Genomic DNA, 21,628 nt, shown 5'->3' on the forward strand with positions numbered 1-21,628 from the left:
AGAAAGCAATATATAAATAACACATTATTAGTCAAGACCGTAGGGACCTGCGTCATTTTTGTCTTTTTAACGTTGCGGTATTTGAACCCTTTTCCTTTTTTCACTCCTTTTACTGCAGCACATCGTCCTTCGCATTTAAGTCCCTCTATGATTTACAAGTAATAACGAGCAGGGCCTTCGTTGTTTATTCACATCTGTGCTGTGCACGTGTTGCTTGTATCCTATGCCACCCAACTACATCTTGCAGGGCATCAGCCTGACTGTTCAATGTTGCCACCAAGGAAGTGTCCGTCCACGTGCAGTGAGTGGCCTGGGGGTTGTGCAACTAAGGACTCGCCACTACCTGACACTCTGTCCTTGCGCCAGGTCGTCAAACATGCAAGCGCCGTTTCAGGATTTCAGACAGTTCATTTTACAGCGCATCGTATGGCCCAGGAGTTTCCGTGGGTCCAGCGGCCCTCCAGGTGTGATGAAAAAGAGCACACGCTTGTGTGGAGTCATGCGACGAGGAGACTCATTCTTTCCCCGTAGAATACGCCCGCTCACATGAGAGCAAACTCATTGTCCATTATTTCAGACATCATGAATCATACTGAATTAAAAACAGCGATCCTGGCAGCCAGTCTGCGCGTGTGTCGTTTTCTAGGCGCACTCCTAGCGAGTGTCTGGCGGAAATAGAGAATCCAGGGGTACATCCCTACTTTATTCCTTTCCACCCGCCCACTGCTTTATCAACCTGATCAAAGCAGTAGTTTACTGTGTGTGACCGCCTGTTTTTGGAAGGGCATTCCTCTGCTTGACTGGCGACAGAGGCTGATGTTTGCATAATAAGCAAAGAGGAACAGACTTCTACTGGAAGCAAAGAAACAGGAAGAAACCGGCCTGTGAACCCCCTCGGTGTCAGCTGATGGGAAATCACACGGCCCTGTCCAGAGAAGCACACATTTCAGCTCACGCACGGTGTGGGAAGGCTGCCTCCCCGCTCAGCAGACAGGACATAGACCACCTGCTTCGCCATGCCAGGCTACTCCGAATTCAACTTCAACGTGGACCACGGCTACCTGGAAGGGCTGGTCCGAGGGTTCAAATCCGGCATCCTCACAAATACGGACTACACGAACCTGGCCCAGTGTGAAACACTGGAAGGTGAGATGCTTGCCACCTGTCATGTCGGCCTGACCCTCCTCTGCGCAGCTGTTGGTACAGATTAAGGTCCATTCCATATGTGTAGATTAAAGCAAACAAATAGACGCATTAATGAATGAATTGGTTAAATGATGAATGAATTAATGAATGAATTAATTAATTTATTAACACATAGAGCACAGCTTGGCGGGAAGTAGGGACGCCGACTGCTGATTTCCCCGAGGCTGCCAGCGCCCACAAAAAAGAAAGTCCCATTGAAAGTAGAGAAAAGTGTGTCGGTAATTTGAGTTCTTAACAGTGGGGAATGCTGGCTCTACAGTGTGGACTCAGGCCTGACTTGCCTGCATATGGCCTTGTATCAAAAATGGATTATAGTAGAGAAGCAATTGCCATCTGTATAGGAGCATGAAATCAATACACATTGACTGTGAACAGAATCTGCTTAACAAATGAAATCTATGCTCTAATGACATATGACAAATCAGATATGTGTTGCTTTTATGTTGAGTTATTGGATACTTTTAATATTTGTGGTGGCTATAATGTATTAGGCTAGTTGTCTGTTTTGTATTCATTTCTAAATGTGATTGGGGATGTGAAAAGTTCCTTGTCAGCTGAACACATTCAATAACATTTTAAAAAAAATATGTATAAGGACTTTTAAACAGATGGCCTTTTCCGGTATGCAGATGACGTTTGCGGGGATGGGGTATGCAGATGACGTTTGCGGGGGTGGGGGGACTGAGGCTGAGGGGCACCTGAGGGGATGGAATGAGGGCTCAGGCCCCGGCAGGGCTGGACTGGCCCACCGGGACACCGGGAGGTCCCCCGGTGGGCCTCGGGGCATAGGGCCTCTTTTCTTGCTTGGCGGTCTTCTTGCGGAAGGATACGTGATCAATCAATCATCGCAGCGAATCATCCAGGCCAGCCTGGGAGGTTCGTTCTAAACTGGCTGCTGCTGTCTCAGGCTGCTGCAGTTCTGCAAGGCCGGACCCACGCCTGCGCGTTTGTGATGGGCAATGTATGGGCTGGGCATTGAGAAACGCACATGCCCAGTGCCCTAGTGTGTGTCTGTGCTCGCCTCACATGATATGCAATGCGCACGTGCAGGCAGCCTGGGCCGCCCATGCCGAGCAGACCTCAGTGCTGACTGCTGTCTGACAGAGAGTGTTTCGACGACAGGGGCCGGCGAGCTCAGGCCCTTGCCGCTTTCTGGCTGCTGCCACTTCGCTGTTCAGGTGAGGTGTGAGTGTGTGTTTATTTATTTGGGACGGGAGTGGAGTACAGGTCACCAGTGTGCTTGTAACTATCATTGTTATACAATTCTCTTTTTCTCTTCTTGTATAACATAGAAAACAAACACCAAGCAAAAACTGGCCAGAGGTGTGTACAAGTGTGCCTTCTTGTGTGCTATGCAAACGCAGAAATAATTTGATCAAGGGTACACTTTTACAAACGCTGGATATGAAATCTCTTCCAGTTGTTCTGCCATGGCGAGCTGCAGTTTTGTTTCGATGACAGTACCTTTCTGAATACTTTACATGCATGCAGTAGCCTGTAGTCCCGTCGCACCTACAGATCACAGAATTGCAAACGTGAGCTCATGGGAAGTCTTGTGTGAAAGCTGTGCATGATTTTAGGAATCCGCAGTGTATTCCCGTGGATGAGGCGAAGAGACTGTTTTACTGTTTTTAATGGGCACTCAGCTGCTCACCTGCAGGGAACACCAGATCTCGATAAAAGAAACACAATTCGTATCGTATGTTTGCTGCATGCCTCCGGATACGCGCCCCTTTGGTGTGGACGGGCTAATCAATCTTTTCCTGGTTGTGGGATGCTGTCAAAGACAGGCGCATTGCACAATTACCAAAAATGCCCTAAACCCACTGAGCTGTCTTATAGAAAGGATACTCAGTTCTGACTTGAGAGAGGAAACGTCATGATCTTTCACACAGGACGGGCCTGAGCTAGTTCCATGCCGCGGTCACTGTCTTTTCCGTTTTTTTACCGAGTGCAGACTGCAGTGTAATATGTGTTTATTTGGTGCAGATCTTGTGTTGTGTGTAACCCATATGAGCTGTAATGTAATGGGCCTAGGTATGGACTTCCATGGTACCAGCAGCCTCAGTCACTGTTGTTTTGGAAACTGGATGAGCAGTCTGCTTGTGCTGTGACATCTTATTTAGACTGCCCCACCTTGACTCATTGCCTTGTTCTCTCAGACTATCCTCTTCCTCTAGTCTGGCCCTTTTCCGCCCTGATCCATTTCTCTACTTCTGTGTTTCTTCCATGCCTGGGAGGATTTGTCACAGCTCACAGGCTTAAGCAGGAGAGATGATTGTCATTTGCACTTTCTGAGATTCAAAATGGTGCTATATCCATGATTGTCCAATACTGTGGGTCTCAACACTCTTGGTCCCATACTTCCGTTTACCTATATTGTAACCACTGAACATGCACCATCTGGGTTGTTTATTGGAGTGCGTGCTTTCTTAAGCGGTTCAACCATTTCTGGTAGCAAGTAGGGTTTTCTGGGACAAAGATGGGTTTAACATATGGGTTTAGGATGGTGGAATAACCAGTAAAGGTTGGGGAGACTGGATGAACACCATAGATTAGAGATGTACTGGAGAACCCTGGAGCCCTAAATTTACCACCTCTGGCTCTACATCTCAGAGCGGGTGGTAATACCCAGGCCCCATGGTTTCCTCTGTCCTTTCCACTAACTCCAAACATGGGACTACGTCATGATGTTTTGTGGCCATCGCTGTGCTCCACAATAGAAGTAGTTGTTGGCAAGCCAAAACCAGCCTACTTTGCTTGCAAACAGCACCTGCAATTGTATGAAATGGCAACTGAATTGCCACTTACCACTTCCACTGGCAGCTACCGGTAACCACCAATGAACTCAACAGCTTTGCAAGTCCCGTTTGCCAACTACTATGGTGGCTGGAGAAGTCAGCAGACAACCTCATTCCCTTCTTTGTTTCTAGTCTGGCTCTTTGCCTCCTGCTCAAATACTGCATTGCCAGTCCCCATCTTCTGAAAGGCCAGTCGATCTTGGTTCTTGCTCTTACGCCACCATCTTCGTCTTCACATTCCCAGGCTCACTACATCCTCTCACTCGCTACATTATCAGTCTCTCACACGCTTTCTAGTGCTCTTTAGGCAGTGCCCTCCTTTCCCTGTGCTTTTCACCTCTTTCCCTGTACGTTTGCTGGCTCTCTCCCCATTCCTAGTCTAGATGGCATCTCTCCCTATCTACACTCCTAGTGATCTGCTTCTGTGTCTCTCTTCCAGTCTGTCATCTTCTTGGATTCTTAATCTATCACAGCCCCTCTCTTTATCTCCATCCACCGTCTCAGTCCACTCTGTCTTTTCACCCCCTCTCACTGTCTTGCTTCTCTATTAGGTAACTACTCTCCTGTCTCCAACCCTTGCCTCTCTTCTGCTGTCTGTGCCACCTATGACCCACCTCCATTTTCTTGTACTGTACCCTGTGCCCACCTATCCCCTGTCCCTTCATTTCGCTCTATCCCACAATATATTCCTTTCATTTTCTCTTTCCATTGTTTCTGGACTCATCCATCTCCACCTTTTCCTAGAGACCCTGCCTCCTCTCATTTTGTCAGTGGAAAGAAATCTGTTTTCATGTGGGGTATAAATGTGCACTGGCATTCCTGAGCTCTGCAGAGTTTACGGAGAGCTCTGGCAATAGCAGACAGCCTTGGGCATTAGCAGCCCGTTCAATCTGGCCAGTTTGCAACCCTGCACATCACAAGCAACTAAGTACAAGCAGCCACGCACGTTGCCATTCCCTGTGAACAGGTGGCTGCTGAGAGTTGATCTCATGGGCATTTAAAGTTCCTATGTTAGTATCCCCTGAAACTCACGCCTCAGAAATCAGCAGGGTACCCAGATCTGGATCCTTGGATACCATAGGCCTGCCAGCACTCGCCATATCAGGTCATCAGCACATGTATGAACCCCTATATCCATACCACCTCCATTGTCCTGTACCACATGATAGCGAATGGAAAATCCCCCTTGTTGTCTGGTGCTCCCTGGGTTATGCTGGCTGAATGCATCTCAAATACTGCCTTTACAGATACACTGGTCTATCGGGAAGTTAATAATAATCCTACTAATAAGCATTATAAGTCAAGACCTTTTTTTAGACGAGTGCTAAATAGATGTAAGATACAATATGCTATTATTAACCAACCTTCTATGCAATTATTTTATTGCTCTAAGAATGTTGAAATCATGAGCTACTCGTGTATATAAAGAGCAGTGAGAGAGTGAGGCATGGAGGGAGAAGGTTGCAAATTTAGCTCTATGAGGAATGGGCTGTAAATCCATATTTTATTTATTTGGATATTGTGCTTTCGCCAAAGCACAGTGATGTGGTCATTAACGGTAATGGATATTAAGTGCCCGACATGAGGCTGCATTTGCATTCTGGGAGCAGATACGAGTTTTTAAGACTTGAACATTGAATTGTGTAGAGAAACATGTATTTTTAAGAGTGCTATGATGAATGACTCAAAACTGAGATACTTCTGCGCACTGCAAGTCAGGATGGGGCAGCATTGTGAGAGCTTGCCTGGGAAGACACTTAACACCGTAGGTTGCAAGAGCACGCGGGTAGTCTGAACTCTGCCATTTCCACTTCACTTGGCCTTGATATGAGGGGAGAGAGCAAATTCTAATAAGCATCACTACCCCGGGACTCGGACATCCATCCTAGTAGCTGAGATGCATGTTGGAAGGAGGGGTGCCAACCGTGCCACGTTGCAAGAGCCACTCTCGCCTCTAAAACACCCAGGACACATCACCTCCATTCATTGGCAGCCGATCTGGCCTGTAATCAATAGGCTGGCTGGTGACAGCCTTCATGTGGCAGTTCAATTGCTGCAGTGTTTAGTGAGCAGTTCAACAGCCACTGGGCCTTGACCGGTAGGTCGTGCCATGGGTGTATGTTGCAAGTCATCCTGGGAGTCTGAGCGGCTGGCTCCTCTGTTATATTGATGCATGCATTTATGTAGCTGTTTTTGCATCATCCCAGGATTTCCGTTGATGATGTTGCAGGGTCTTTAGAAGCACTGCAGTAGGTAGCAATACACACAGACCCCCTAAATACTGACAGCAGAGCAAAAGGTATAACCGTGTAAGCAGAGCAGTGATCTGAGAACAAACACCCTATCCGATTTATATGTTTGTTTGCTTGGTTTGAAGGCTTAGGCTCACGCACGGTGCTCGTTCCTTTGGGAAATATGGGGCCACTTAAAAAAAAAATCCAGGGCCACTTTTGGTTCCCAGTCCAGCCCTGGGCCCCGGAGCACCCACGTGCTCGGCGCCCCTAGCAGGGACGGTACACTGCATTGAGACACTAGGGATTTAGTCGAGCTAAATGATGCCTGCATCCCGAAGTAGCCCCCTCACCTCCACCACCACATTTGCTGGGGGGTGGGCTGGGCGAGGGGATAGTGAGGAGGTGAGAAATGACATACTTGTACCTTGTCCTTCTTTGATCACATGAGCCCTTGGACCCGCTGCTCAGTGAATGTCAGCCATGTTTTGCTGGGGCACTGATTTGTGTTTAGAGAAGAAGCCGGTCTTCCTTCCGGTGAGCTGAGAGCATGGGTTTCTCTCAAGGTGACTTTGTCAGCTGTGAAATGAAACGAAGCGCACGTGGGAACCGGCCTACACAAGTGCAGAGTAGGACTAACAAGGAGGAAAGAGTCCAGTGCCGGCATCTGGGCGAAACAGGCTAGGGTTCAACACACTCTCTGCTGGCCGCGTGTAGGTGAATGTAGTCTTTGTAGTTTTCCATTGAGCGTTTTTTTTTTTTTAAGAATCCATTCTTCACAGTTGTTGTGTGTGAATAAATTGCACTAGGCATGCCGGACGCGCGGTGTGTGCTGGGTGTCAACGATGACAGGTTAAGCCAGAACAATAATGGCACCAATCAATACAGATTGTGTACATCACGGATACGAGTCAGAGCCGTCCCTTTGTGTATGTGTAGTGGACATTGTGAGGACGGAGAACAGGGATGGCATTTGAGGACAGGTCCGGAGACAGACTCCCCGTTGTTTTGGCACCGCCACCAGTCCGCTTTCCGTGTGATCTGCCCATTAAAACTCGGGAGGATAGCTCAGCGGCAACGTGCTCGCCTTGGAAAAAAACCACACAGTGCAGCACAGGCTCGATCCCCGGGTCCGTGCTTAGAAACCTCTGGGTAGGGTGTTAAGCGCGTTATAAATCATCTTTCAAATTAAAGCTACTTCACGGATTTTTGCTTCCTTCGGGAATTAGTGGTTGCTTTCAATCGGCTATCGAAAACATCACATTAACACTGTCAGTGCTTATAAATGTGAGTCATTCATAGTCACACAATAAGCAACACTAGTGTGAGACAGGTCGATGCTGCTGTGCTAGCTGCCCGGGTTCATGTATAGCAACGAGCCATGAGGTCGCAATGCTGAACATTTATGCTGGTCATGCCAGCACACTACTGTAGTGAGTCCGCATGGCATTGGTGCCTCTCTGCTGCTGTAGTAACCGGCAGCACTGCTGCAGCAGGGTTGTGGTGCGGGCAGTAGCCTGTGCAGCGGGCAGGCATTCACACACACGTACCTGTGCAAGTATCACACTGGCTTTGCTGCACCTCGGCAGTTGGGGCAGTCAGCGGGCACATGCTCGACCTTTTTAAGCTGGACACATCCTCTTTTTCTTCTGGTAAGCAGCCAGTGTGGAGTGGACCAATCCAACACACAGGCACATTACAGGCCACAAACTCATTGACTCTTAAGCACACACTGGCACATGCCTGGGATCAGTCAAGCCGAGTAGCAGTGCCATTAGTAGGGCAGTAGGCTGCCGACACAGAGGACAACATAGGAAATCCACCAGCCATGGCCGCCACCACAGGGGAGAGGCCAGAGAAAGCCCACTGCCAAGGAGGAGTGCCTTCGCTGAGTACTAACCTATAGCATATGATCTTGCTGCAGTTGTTCGACAGGCATGTTCAGCCGTTAGTAAAGGTTTTGTCCGCATTTGTTCATCTCTTCACTATAGGAACACATCTCTTTTGCTCTATTTTCTGTGAATGGACGGTCACAATTTCCCACTTGCCACCTACAGAAGGAGAGAAAAATAATGAGGGTCACCTGTTTAAAGAAAGAGTTACACATTTGGTGTCTCATTTAAAGACAAGACTGGCATGTTATGTTATGTTATTTTGATCGGTATGTTTAAATCACACATCTGGCATCACCCCCATTGAGCCAGTGAGAGTTGCAGCGGTAACATCAAATGTGTTGCTATTGTGGAGATCAACAGAGGGTGGGAGCAAAAGTGTCCCGCAAGCTGCCACACTGACATGATACAGGTGTGCAAGAAAATTTCTGAGCCCTGGCATGTATTTATTTACAAATTAAGCGCTGCACTACATCAGCATTTGTCAGGTATTACCTTTATATGCCTAGGTGTTCACACCTTTTGTCACATTTTGGCGTCATACAAGTACTTGCATCATCATTACCAGGGATTACCATCAAAAGCCCAGGTACACATCCAAATGCTTGGTACTGACAAGAAAAGCTCTCATACTCAAAACATTAGGTGTGTCTTTCTGTGTCTGTGTGTCTCTAGGTGTGTGTCTGAGAGCATTATGTGTGGGTGGACAACGTGTGTGTGGGGCACTGCGGGCTTGGAGGGTAGTGTGTGTGGTGGGGCAAAATGTGTTTGGGGCTGTGTGTGGGGACAGCATTTCAGAGTGGGCATTGTGTGTTTGTGTTTAGGGGTGGGCATCATGTTTGGGTGTGCATAGGCAATGTGTATGTGTGAGCTGTGTATGTGTAGGGGGAGTGTGTGAGAAATTGTGTAAGTGGGCTGTGTGTATGTATGTGGGCAGGTGTGTATGGGGGGACGTGTTCAGTGTGCACGTGCAGTTTGATTTTGAGTGTGTGTCTGTAGGGTAGTGTTTGGGGGCAGTATATTTGTGGGGGCAGGGGGATTTTATAAGCAGTGTGTGCATGCACATGGGGAGTTTGTGTTTAAGGGCAGTATGTGTGGGGGCAGTGTTTGGTGGGCAGTGTGTGTGCGATGCCAAAGTGGGTGATGCCAAAGATGTGTGTGGGCCAGCATGTATATGGGGTAGTGTATGTAAGAGAATGTGTTTGTGGAAACAGTTTTATTTGGGGGAGTGTGTGTGCGTAGGCAACAATGTGTGTGATTGTGTGTTAGAAGCATGTGTTTGAGATTTATGGGCAGTGTATGGTGTATGTAGGCAGTGTGTGACTATAGTGTGTGTGTTCAGCATGTGTAGTGGAAGTTTCGATGTGTAAGTAAAGGTGAAATGTAATGTGATTTAAGAGTGTGTGTGGGGTGGGGAATGTGTGTGTCACATGGGAAGTGTGAGTGTGCAGTGCAGTGGTCGAAGTGTACGAAAAGAAGTAGTGGAACTATGTTCCCTGCTGGCCTGCCTCCGCTTTCCACGAACCCCATCGCCACACCCCCTCTGACACACAACCCAAACCCCCAAACAAACACACCACCTCTTTATGTGAATGTTCAGTGCAGTGCACTGAAGTGCAAGCTTCAACTTCTTCCTACACTTTTATTTTAAAACTAAACCATTCCAGAACGGTTTCTTTTTAAAATAAAAGTATAGGAACAGTGAAACTTAAAAATAAAAAGTATAGCAGCACCGCTCCCAACCGCTCCCGCCCACTTTGACCTTTGGTGCAGTGCATCTGTTGGGGGAATTTGCGAGGGATAGTGTGAGGCCTGTGTGTGTGTGTGTGTGTGTCAGCAGTGCGTGTGTGGGGTTGATAATGTGTGTGTGTGGTCATTGTATGTAGAGGTAGGAGTGGTGTGCAAGGGTGTTAGGGAGGAGGTGTGCATGGGCAGTGTCTGCATGTGGGAAGTGTGGGGGCAGTGGGGCAGTGTCAGTGATTGGGTTGAGTTTGTGTGTGTGCAGTGGAAGTGTGTGTCAGTGTGGGAAGATTTGTTCTGTGGGATCATAGTGTTTGAGCAGTACTTTTGTGGGGAAGTGTTTGTGTCAGCGACAGTGTGTGTGTGTGTGTGGGAGCAGTGTGTGGGTGGCTATGTGAGGGGGCAGTGTGTGTGATTGCAATGTGTTTGTGCATGTGTGTGTGTTTGTGTGTGTGTGTATATATACACAGTGAGTGTGGAAGGGAAGCCTGTGTGGGGGTGTTTGTGTTGCATGGGAAGTGTGTGTGTGGGGGGTGTATGTGCTGTTCATTTGTGGGGTTGTTTGTAGGCGCAGTGTGTGGGGAGGCGAGCCAGTGTGTGCATAGCAGTATTGGTGTGTGGAGGCAGTATATGTGTGAGAATTTGTGCGCAGCAGTGTGTGTGGGGGGTAATGTGTGTGGGCGCAGTGTGCAGGCAGGGAGAACAGTTGGGGAATGTTGACATTTACTGCATGGTGGAAGTGTTTGTTTAGGATTCTTTGTGTGTGTGACAGTTTGCGTCAGAGAGGGCAGTTAGTGTGTGGGAGGAGTTTGTGTGTGGTGGCTGTGTGGGAGGGGCAGTGTTTGTGGAGGGGAAGTGAGTGTGGGGCAGTGTGGAGAGCTTTGAGTGTCGGAGGACAGTGGGTGTGTGGGGGCAGGCAGTGTGTATATCAGGAGAAGAAAGTGTGTTGTACATGCATTGTGAGAGGAGTGTTTTTGTGGGGGCAGTGTGCATGTGTGGTTCTGTGTGTGCAGGTATTGTCTGTGGGCACTGTATGTCTTTGTGGAAGCAGCGCACGTGTGGGCCTTGTGTGTGACAGCAGTGTTGTAGGGGAAGTGTGTGTGTGTACATTGAGTACGGTGGGAGAATGTGGGTGGATGTGTGAGGGAACTGTGTGTGTTTTATCAGAAGTGTGTATGTGCAAGTGTGTGTGTGTGTGGGAGCACCTATTTTGGGTCAATTTATGGGGCAGTGTGTGTGGGGATTAGGCAGAGTGTGTGGGCCAGTGTAGTTGTATGTGGGCAGTGTGTGTGTGTTTGCAGTGTATGTGTTAGTAGTGTGCATGTGGTTGGCAATGTCTGTAGGGAAGGGGATGTGTATGTGGGGACAGTGCATGCAGGTAATGTATGTAGTGACAGTGTGTGAGCAGTGTGCGTGTGTAGGGGGTGTATGTGGAGGAAGTCTGTGACAGGGAGGGCAGTGTGTGGGTGTGAGGATGTGTGAATTTGGGGCCAGTGTGGGTGTCTTTGTATATGGGCAATGTTAGTGTTTGGGGGGGTTGTGATTGTCAGAGGGACAGTGTGTTTGTAGGAATTGTGTTTGGGGCAGTGTGGGGGAAGACAGTTTATGTGGCCGGAGCAGTGTGTATGTGAGAAGCTGAGTGTGTCTTGCGTGGGCCATGTGTGTATGGGGCAGTTGTTGTGTGGGGCCTGTATGTGGGGCAAGTATGTATATTGGGGCAGTGTGTGAGTGGCACAGCTTGTGTGGCAGTAAGGGGGTTTTGGGGCCATATGTGGGGTAGTGTGTAAGCAGTGTGCACAAGGCACTGTGTGTGGGCAGTGGGGCAGAGTGTGTGTGCGGGGAATGTGTGTGCGGGGATGTGTGTGTGTCTGTTATACAGTGTGTGTGACAAGCAGTTTGTTTGGAGCAGTGTGTGTGTGTGTGGGTTCAGTCTGGGTGCGGACTGGGCTGTGTGTGTGCTTGTTATGTAGGCTGTTTGGAGGGGCAGTGTGCATATGTAGGGAACAGTGTGCATATGTCCGGGAGCTGTGTGTGAGTTGGGAAGTGTGTGGGGGGAAGTGTCTCTGGCCAGTGTGTGTGTGGGGGTGGGGGGCAGTATGTGTGTGTTTGCTGGAATTGCTGTGCATGTGGGAGGCAGTGTGTTAGTCTTTGTGTTGGACATGTCTTTGAGGGTAGTGTGTGTGGGGTGTGTATTAGGGGAGCAGTGTGGGTGGTGGCCATGTGGGTGTTTGGGGGGCATTGTGTGTGTGTCTAGTGTGTGGGCAGGCTGTATGGGGACACTTTGTGGCCAGTGTGTGTTGTCAGTGTGTGTGCATGAGGGCAGTGTGTGTTTGGTGGCAGTATGGATGTGTGTGCAGTGTTTGAGGGGGTAATGTGTGTCTGAGGTGGGTGTTAGTCTCTGTATGAGGGCAGTGTGTATGTGGCAGTGTGTGCTTGGGGGCAATGTGTATGTGAAAGACAGATTGTGTGTTGTATGGGCAGTGTCTGTGTGGGGGAAGTGTTGCTTGTTGGTCAGAATCCATGTGTGGGGGCTGCAGCATTTGTGGGGGTAGTGTGTGGAGCAGTGTGTGTATGTATGAGGCAGTGTCAGTGTATGTGTTGGGCAAATTGTGTGGGGGAGTGTGAATGGGGAAACGTGTGTGGGCAATGTGTCCTGGGGAGGATTGGGTGTTGTCTGGGCAGGTTTTTTTGTGGGGGAAATGTGTGTGTGGACTCAGAATGCATGCATGGAGTATTTGTTAGGGAGCAGTATGTGTGTTGTCTGGGCAATGTGTGGGTGTTTTTGGGAGGCAGTATATGTGGGAAGGCAACTGTCTGGAGGGCAGCATGTGAAGCATCATACTGGGTGTGTGGTGGCTGTGTGTGTGTTCTACAGGTAGTATGTGTGTGGGGGCAGCGTGCATGTGTGTAGGAGCTGTATGAGGGTAGGTAAGTATGTTTGGGTGAAAGTGTGTATGACCAGTCTGTATTTGAGCAGTGTGTCTGTGTATGAGGTCAATGTGTGTTTGGGAGCAGCGGGTGTGTATGAGGCAGTGTATGTGTGCCAGTGTATGTGGAGGTATGTGGAGGCATTGTATGTGGGCCAGTTCTTATGGAGGCACTGTTTGTTTATAGGTGCATATTGTAGATTCACTGTTTGTGTATGTGTGCGTATGAGCACAGTGAATTGGTAAGGTATTGTGTGGGGGGTGGCAGAAGTTATGTTATGTTATTGTGATTTACACTGTGCACCACTGCCATTTTCATGGTCTCGAGGCACTCTGGCGGATTTGAAAAGGCAGGAGGGCTGGTAGGGCTTAGTTAGTGGGATTGAGAGGAAAAAGCGCAAGAGAGCTTTGATGTGCTGTCGGTAGGTTCAGTTCGGAAAAAGCAGCCACTGTGTGCTGTTTTGATTTAAATTGGTAGACGTAATGTGATGATTGATGTATGAGTGTGTATGGGTGATGTATGTGTAATTGGTTTAGTTTCCTGTTGGGTGTTGCAGTGTGTGTGCAGTTTGTGGTGGTTTAAGTTTTTTGCTGCGGGAGAGTTATGAGTGTTTTTTGTTCAGTGTTTGAGGGTGAGTATGCAGGATACTGGAAGGTTTTTAGTAGGGTTAGTGGAAGGTCGTCTGTGTCCTTTTGTGCCATGGGTATGTTGATCGGTTGAGTTAATCTTATTCTATGGTGATTTGCGGTAGAATGTTTTATTTCATTGGGTAGTGTAAGAAGCCTGAGGGTATCCTCACACCCACTCTCCTTGGATCCTCTGCTCAGATGGCCAGGGTAAGGCCATCGCTTTTGGATCCTGACCGTGGGGATGGAGATGCAAGGGAGGATCACCTGGGTGGAGAGTCCTTGGGGATTGGGGAGAGGATATCCACAGGTGAGACATGGTATCCCCCCTTTTCTAATAAGAACCAACTTTATCCTCCCACTGCCTTTATAGGCTGTTGTGAGTCATCTCCCCTAATTTCCCCACATTCATACCATCAAAGTACTGGGACGAGGAAGCGGCAACTGAGAGGAGGGAACATTAACAGCTCAATTCACCACTCTGGTACTGAGACAAGGAAGAGGCCTAATGAGTATTGTGAGGGTCAGGCATGTCCTAATATTTATGGTCAGGCAAGTGACACTGAGGGCCTGATTCACAGAGCCTTTTTCAGTGTGATTGTGCCATTATAAAACACTTCTGTGAATCGGGCCTTAAGTGTTCACACCAGTAACCTGTTAATTGGTTGCAGGTGTCTAAAGGAACGAAGAGACAGCAGACACGGAGAGCAGCTGGGCCGCAAAGCGCGGCCATCCAAGGTGGAGCAGGTAACATATGGGCCGGTGAGAAGGATGCTAAGAGAAGGAAAGCCAGGAAGACGCTGAGGTAACCGTGGGCCACAAGAGGGTTGGAAGCTGAGCGTAGCCCATTGCTGTGTGTTCCCCTTTGAGGAACACTGAGAAGCCTTAATCGCTGCCGGAAAGAGTGAAAGAGGAGCGAAGGAGAACCCACAAACAAGACCATTGCACCCGGAGGAGCGGCCACACACCAGTGAGTGACAGGGAAGGTTCACTCAGGTCGGGCACTCCAGGGACAGACATTGCTATGGGTGACGTCAGAAGCCGAACAACTGGAATGCAAGACAAATGGGTCTGGGGACCGGAAAAGCAAACTATTGAATACCAAACAATTTGCCAAGCACAAGATACGTTTTTGAATAATAATGAATGGATCAGAAGACCAAAGATGAATTATTGAATACCAAACAAGGTACCGAGCATGGATAAGTTTGAATGCTGAATTATAGAAAAGATATGAGAATATCGTATGAATGAAACAGAACGTGAAGAGCATTTGTGAATGAGATGAAAAAAGTTAAAGAAACCGCATTTGCAAACCAAATGGAAAAGTGCACAAAGCAAGACACTATTGGATAGTGTGGAAGCAAGGTGGTAACCAGAAGAAATACCATGAAGGACAGTGTGTGAGAGCCAGATGTTGATAAAGGCAAGAAGCCATTAAAGTGCATCAGAAGAAGAAGTGGACTTATATCACAGATGTAGAAAGTAAACCTGTATTGTCAAGGAAGTCCTATGAGAAAGTATGAACTGTTGTAAAGTGCCAAGGGTTCTCGTATGTGTGACCTGTGGTGGGCGGACCATGTGGTCCGACAACTGTGCTTAGACCAAGGAACCCGTTCTTGAAGTGAACCAAAAGGATTCAAGAGGCTGAGGCTGGACGGCCTAAAAGTTGTGCAAATGACGGAAATGAAAGGCAGGCCAAACAAGTGGAGTTGACTGTGAATTTGAAGCCTTGTAGAACTGTGGTGAACTTGAGGAAGGTACCCCGAGACCATTTTGGTGGAACTGTGTTAAACCTGGGGAAGGGAACCCCGAGACCGATTTGTGAAACTGTGTTGAACTTAGGGAAGGGAACACTGAGGCCATTTTTGTTGCAACTGTTTGAACTTGGGGAAGAGAGCTAAGAACAAGCATGGAGCTGTAAGAAGCTCAGAGCTTTAATCTGAACACTGTTACATTGGTTGCTGACATCCCTACACATTGTTTATCTTAAATTGTGAGGTCAAGTGTAGGTTTTGGACACCGACAGACTTTTGAGTTGAACTACTTACTGACTCAGACTATCCTTAGTTTATTTAGGTAGGGAAGGCCCACCTTAGTGTAGGGCAAGTTAGGCCTTACACCATTCTAACATTTAAGTTATTAAAGACCATTCGTTTTAACTTTGAATCTGGTGTCTGGGCCTCATCACGAGTTGGGCGTTATGTGGGCATAATTACTGTCAAGCAGTATTAGCGTTAACGTCCGGAATAGTAGCGCAGAAACCACTGTATCACGAGTCTGCAGACACACACACACATCCCTGGCGTTAACACTAATACCGCTCGACCCAAACAACACTAACACCCGAAATCTCAGTCTAAATAGCGGCAGCGCAGCCGGCAGCCGATATCGCATGGTAATTTCACGCTGTAATAGCGCCCAGGAAATGCAGCCATTTTGCAAATTACAATCCATAAAAATTCAGAGCCCCTGGCAGACATCCAGAGCAACTGAAGAGAGCAAGAAGGTGTATGCAGGCAGCTGTGTCCCAAGGGATGGGGAAGACTGCAGGAAGTGCTTCAATGACCTGCGGTCAGGTTCCGGGGCAACCTAGCCCAGCACCAGACAGACTGCATGGCAACTGGAGGAGGATCACCACCACCACCACCGGAGCTCATGCCATGGGAGAAGCACTGCATCAGCATCATAGACATGGCAGGGATAGAGGGAGTCTCAGGAGCAGAGGCAGGTGCTGCCACCCAGGATGCCGAAGGTGAGTCAAGCCCCCCCAAATACCAAATGTAATGTGAACATCCCACCACACCATGTGAACTCCCATGAGCCGGGCATTGTGACTGGGTGCAGTGTGTGTGAGCCACCAAAGGCACCCACAGCAGCAGCCATGTGCCAGTGCACTTAGGCCACCCCTGTGAGCCTGAGCTGTAGGGAGGGCAGCCAAGGGACACAACCAAGTGCCATGCAACACACAGTCATGGTGTGGGCACAGCAGTGCACTTTTGCCAGCTGGCCGTGTAAACCAGCTGGTTGCCAGACAATAAATGCCTACATCAACATTTAACCCCTGCTATGCCACCACCGGGAAGGCACATTCCCAAGTGTGTCTCCCCTCCTGTACCATTCCCCATATATACCAATCCACTGTAAAATGCAAGCAGGCCAGGCCTGTGCAAGAGTCCAACCACCCTGTGCAACCCCCCCTGTAAGTACTGCTATGCATGCCAAAACACATGAACGAATGTGACCTAATGTCATTCTCTATATCCCCTACAGGCACGCAGGCACCACCTGAGGTGTCAAGGTATGATGAGGTAGCAGGGCCATCCCATCGAGCACCCACCCACACCCAGCAAAGGGGCTGACGAGGCACACCAAGGCAAAGACCCACCCGACCACTCCACACTGCAGCAGTGCCACTGCACCACCAAGGGCACAACCCTCCAGGACCACGCCAACACCAATGGCCAAATCCTCCAGGGACACACCAAAACCAACAGCCCAACCCACCAGGGCCACGCCACCACCAAGGGCACAACCCTCCAAGACCGACTAGGAGGAGGACATTGAAGGGGCCCCAATATCAACCACCCAGGAGGAGTTAGAGGCAATCAGCGACGACCAGTAGGCTGCTGCCTCCACCACACCTGAAGACATGCATGTGCCAGAAATTAGCACACCACCAGAGAGCCATGACCGTGTGGAGGTGCACAGCCCAGGACCACAGTGCTGGGCATGCCGCCATCGTGCCTACACCCCGGTGACTGACAAGGACACACCCTCATATGCCTCATCAGGCAGCCCTCCAGGTGGTACAACCCCCAAACCCCCATGTGGGACAGCTCCCCCAGGCATCGCAGCTCCACTGATTCTGTGGCTGCTGTGATGGTGCAACTGGACATTATATATGCACGTCAGCTGAGAATCAAGGGCCTTGCCAGAGGACACAATAGGCACATAAAGGCCATCAGCCGTGCTGTTAGGGGTGCTACGAAGACCATGGCCAGGGACAAAACCGACACGAGAATGGTGATAGAGGCATGCACAGCATCCCTCATGGGGTTCTGGCAGAGGGTAAGGGAGCTATGCGAGGGGCTCTCTGCATTTGCAGAACAAATGAGGGAAACAAATAACCTCCTCCGCCAGCAAATCCAAATGGCTGCCTCCATCCCATCTACCTCCACCACCCCCACCGAGTAGTCCCAACAGGGAACCCCATGGCGGAGGTCACAGCACAGGCTGCTACAGCGTTCTCCCGAATCAGGTGCCCATGGGACGTGTCCACGTAACCAGTGAATGGATTGTGCACTGTCGGCCTGAGGGGTCATCACATGGACACATGGTTGGGAGGGGGAGGGAGGACTGTGTGCTGGGGAGTTGGTGGTGGGTGGACGAAGGAGGAACTGTGTGCTGTGGAGTTAGTAGTGGGTGGAGGAGCGGGACTGTATGCTGGGGAGTTGGTGGTGGGTGGAGGGAGGGGGGACTGTGTGCTGGGGAGTTGTTGGTGGGTGGAGGCAAGGAGATGGGGTTAGTTTCACATACATTAAAGCCCATTGAAATCTGAGAAAATGCAAGGACAATCATGATTGTGTACTAGTGCTCTTTACTCGAAATGTGCAGGTCGTGTTCTGGGTCCAGTCACTGTGCTACAAATTATTATCGATCAGTGTCTGTCGGGCCAGCTTCCCCTCCCTCACACCATCCCTGTGTGTATCAGCTCTGGCTCCGGCCACATGGTCAGCGCCATCATCAGCCCCTGGAGTAGGCTGTCTGCGTCAGGGGAGGGGGGTTAGGGGCACATTCCACCTGAGGCAAATGTTGTGCACATGTCAAGACGATTTTGCTAACTTTGTCTGGGGCATACATGTGGGCCCCTCCATCCGATCTAGGCACCTGAATCGTGCCTTCAAAAGTCCAAAAGCACGCTCGATGCAGATTCATGTCCGGCTGTGGGCATGTGGTGTTCTTGGGTCATGCACAGGGGTCATCAGGGGTGATCAGCCAGGTGAGCTGCAGGTATCCTGAGTCACCTGCATGGGATGGGATGACAGGCATTGGTACCATGCATGAGTCTGCAGATTCAGAATATTCAGCCATTATGCACCGTGGGCATTCCTGTGAGCAACAGGGCCATGCAATCTGTATGTGTGATGGGTGTACATCCTTCCTATTTCATTCCATGCATTATTTGTCCCGTACATGCATCATGTGTTGTTGAGGTGGTTGTACTGTGGTGGCTGATGGTTTACTGCACATGGGATGGCTGCTGTGGCATGGGTGGGCACAGCACTACAGGTAAGTCAGTGCATGGGTCACCTTTACTCATTATAAATAGGCATGAGCTCACATTTTTTACTTATAATGGGGTGTAGTAACATTCCCTTTAATTATTGTGCAAGGGACACCGGGAACCTTGTACCCCAGGTTCCACCTGCACCGCTCCTTGGATATGGTTGGAACAGTGGTTCATGGAGTCCTGCAGGTTGGGGCTACTGTTATTACTGGCTGATCAGGGGAAGTAGGCATTTGTCTTTTGCTGTGCCTGTAGCACTGAATGATGATACATGTTCATTGCACCAACAATTTCGTTTAACTGTTGATACATGTTTTAATGCACTAATGGGATACTCTCTCTGTGATATTGATGTACATGTTTACTCCTCAGTATTCATTTCACACAGTACTTTAGGGAATAGTGATTCCTATCTGGGGCCCTGGGTGGAGTCACAGTTGGGTGATGGGGTGTGGATCTGCACTGCAGCACATTCCAGGTGCATTCTGGTTATTGTGGTCTGATGTGTTGTTGTTTTTTCAGCAATGTGTGTCCATCACCATGTGTGGGTCCAGGTGTGGTAGGCATGTGCATGCACCCTTGGATGCCCCCTGTAAATGGTGCAGGTGCTGAAGAGGTGCTGGCGATGCCTCCTATTTTCATGCAATGCTTCCTGTGGCTATATTCCCCCTTTTTTTACTTGTGCTTAAACATGCCTTTATACATTTATAGCAGGGTTTGTACTCAACCACTATCAAGGTCTGTTGTCCCCTGTGCCTCTCCATGTAGGCCGTCAGATTGCTGCTGTATATCACCATGTAGTCGTGGGTGGATCCAGGGTAGTAGGCACAGCAGTGGCTGATGATTCAGTCAAGCCCACAGGTCATCTGCACATTCAATGAGTGATACTGCTTGTGGTTCCGAAAGACTGCCTCATGGGCCCGGAGCGCAACCAATGCATCATGGGTGCAGTTGATAGCTGCAATGGCATTGGGCACTTGTGCAATGGGATATAGGTGTGCATTGAAGTCATTCACCTGGGCCTGAGTGGTGGGCAGTGCCATGTGCAGGTTGGCATGGCACAGCAGGGCATCCAGCACCTTGCCCAGGACTGCACTGAATGTTGACTGGGCCATGCCATGCATCATGGCGTCAGAGTGCTGGAAGGGGCCCGTCCCCAGGAACTTCAGGCCTGCCACCAGCTTGACCAGTGGGGGCACTGCTGTGCGGATGGCAATCCTGCTCCCAATTTCGTTTTGTATTGTGGCCAGCAACTCAGTGATGGTCACCCGATCCAGCCGGTACTCTATTACTAACTGGGTGTCACTGAGGACCCAGGGTATTTGTATTTGTATTTATTTTATTTATAAAGCGCAGCCAGGCCCAGGGGCATACGGGCGCATAGGTTAGATCTGGTTACAGTTGCAATTGAAAGCAGTCAATAAGGGTTACGTTACATTGCAGTTACAGGTGGGTACAAACTTAGTCATGCAAATGCATATATACATAGTCTAGTATAAGTACATTAATTACAAAAGTGTGCCAGTGACAGTCGATCATGCTGGGATCAGGCGGTTAGGGTGTCATAGAGTCCATGTTGTGAAGCCAACACTTTGTGTTATGTTTAAATAGGTTAAATGAAGGTTCTGCACGCAAAAGCGCAGGTATTGTGTTCCATAATTTAGAGGCTTGTACAGGGAAGCTAGCACCACCCGAGTTATGAAGTTTAAATCTCGGTATGGACATAGTGTTAGCTTGTGCTGCTCTAAGTAGTCTTGAAGAAGTGTGAGGTGTAAGTTGGTTGGTGAGGTAGGCTGGTGCAAGGTTGGCCCTGGCTTTATGTGTAAGGGCCAGAGTTTTAAGGGATATTCTGTGCTTGACTGGAAGCCAACGTAGTTTGCGTCTGGTCTCCGAGATGTGCATCTTTTTGGGGATGCTGAGGGCAGCTCTGATGGCATTATTTTGAATTACTTGCAGTTTGTTGATATTTTTGTGGCTAGTGCCTAAGTAAAGGGCATTACAATAGTCTATCTTGGATAGGACTAATGCTCTAGCAAGAGTAATGCAATTGGGTGAGGAGATGAACGGCCTACATGCAGTGATCAGCTTGCAGGTGTAAGCGGCTGATGATGCTACTGCATTAGTTTGTTTGGAGAAGGATAAGGTGGCATCGATGTAAACCCCAAGGGTTTTGGTGTTATTTGACACGGGGATGAGATTGCCATCTATGGTGAAGGATTTAAATGCGGGATTGAGATTTTTGAGTTTGGCGTGAGTGCCAAGGATGATCAACTCGGTTTTTTCGTCATTGAGACAAAGTCCATGATGTGCCATCCATGCTTGAATTACTGAGTAGATTTCATTAAGGGTATTGCTGTCTGTTTCATAGTTCCCCGAGATAGGAATGAGTATCTGGGTGTCGTCCGCGTAATTGGTATATGTGACACCCAGATAGTCAAGGATATCAAAGAGGGGCTTTGTGAATATATTATAGAGTGTCGGGGACACGCAGGAGCCTTGCGGGACTCCACAGGGTACTGGTGAAGGTTCAGCAGAATCAGTGGGAGAGAAGACCCTCATGGTTCTGTTCGCCAAGAAGGAACTGATCCAGGCTGTGGCTGCGTCTGAGAAGTGTGCTGCAGTTTTCAAGTGGTGACAGAGTGTTTGATGGTTGACCAGGTCAAAAGCTGCTGACAGATCAAGCAATAAGAGGAGTGCAAGTTTACCATTGTCTTTCAGGATTTGGATCTGGGTAGTGAGATCTATTAATGCAGTTTCCGTACCGTGTCTCGGTCGGAAACCTGACTGCCTAAGTCCTAGGAGATTGTTTGATTCTAAGTAGGCCTGTATTTGTAAATAGGCTGCTCTGTCCAGTATTTTTAATAAGAAAGGTACAGTTGTTATCGGTCTATAGTTAGACGGGTTGGCTGGATCA

General features: G+C 49.0%; 1 protein-coding gene across 1 annotated transcript in view; it reads left to right on the forward strand.

Moving 5' to 3' along the window:
- The first annotated feature begins 911 nt into the window (after positions 1–911).
- ATP6V0D2 (ATPase H+ transporting V0 subunit d2) overlaps positions 912–21,628 on the forward strand; it is a 269,016-nt gene continuing 248,299 nt past the window's right edge. Inside the window, exon 1 of the mRNA XM_069621300.1 lies at positions 912–1,146. Within this exon, the coding sequence (XP_069477401.1) occupies positions 1,017–1,146 (130 nt within the window). The 5' untranslated portion in view covers positions 912–1,016. The remainder of the gene's footprint in view (positions 1,147–21,628) is intronic.

Source organism: Ambystoma mexicanum, chromosome 5q (genome assembly GCF_040938575.1).
Source record: "Ambystoma mexicanum isolate Mex_15411 chromosome 5q, UKY_AmexF1_1, whole genome shotgun sequence".
NCBI lineage: Eukaryota > Metazoa > Chordata > Amphibia > Caudata > Ambystomatidae > Ambystoma > Ambystoma mexicanum.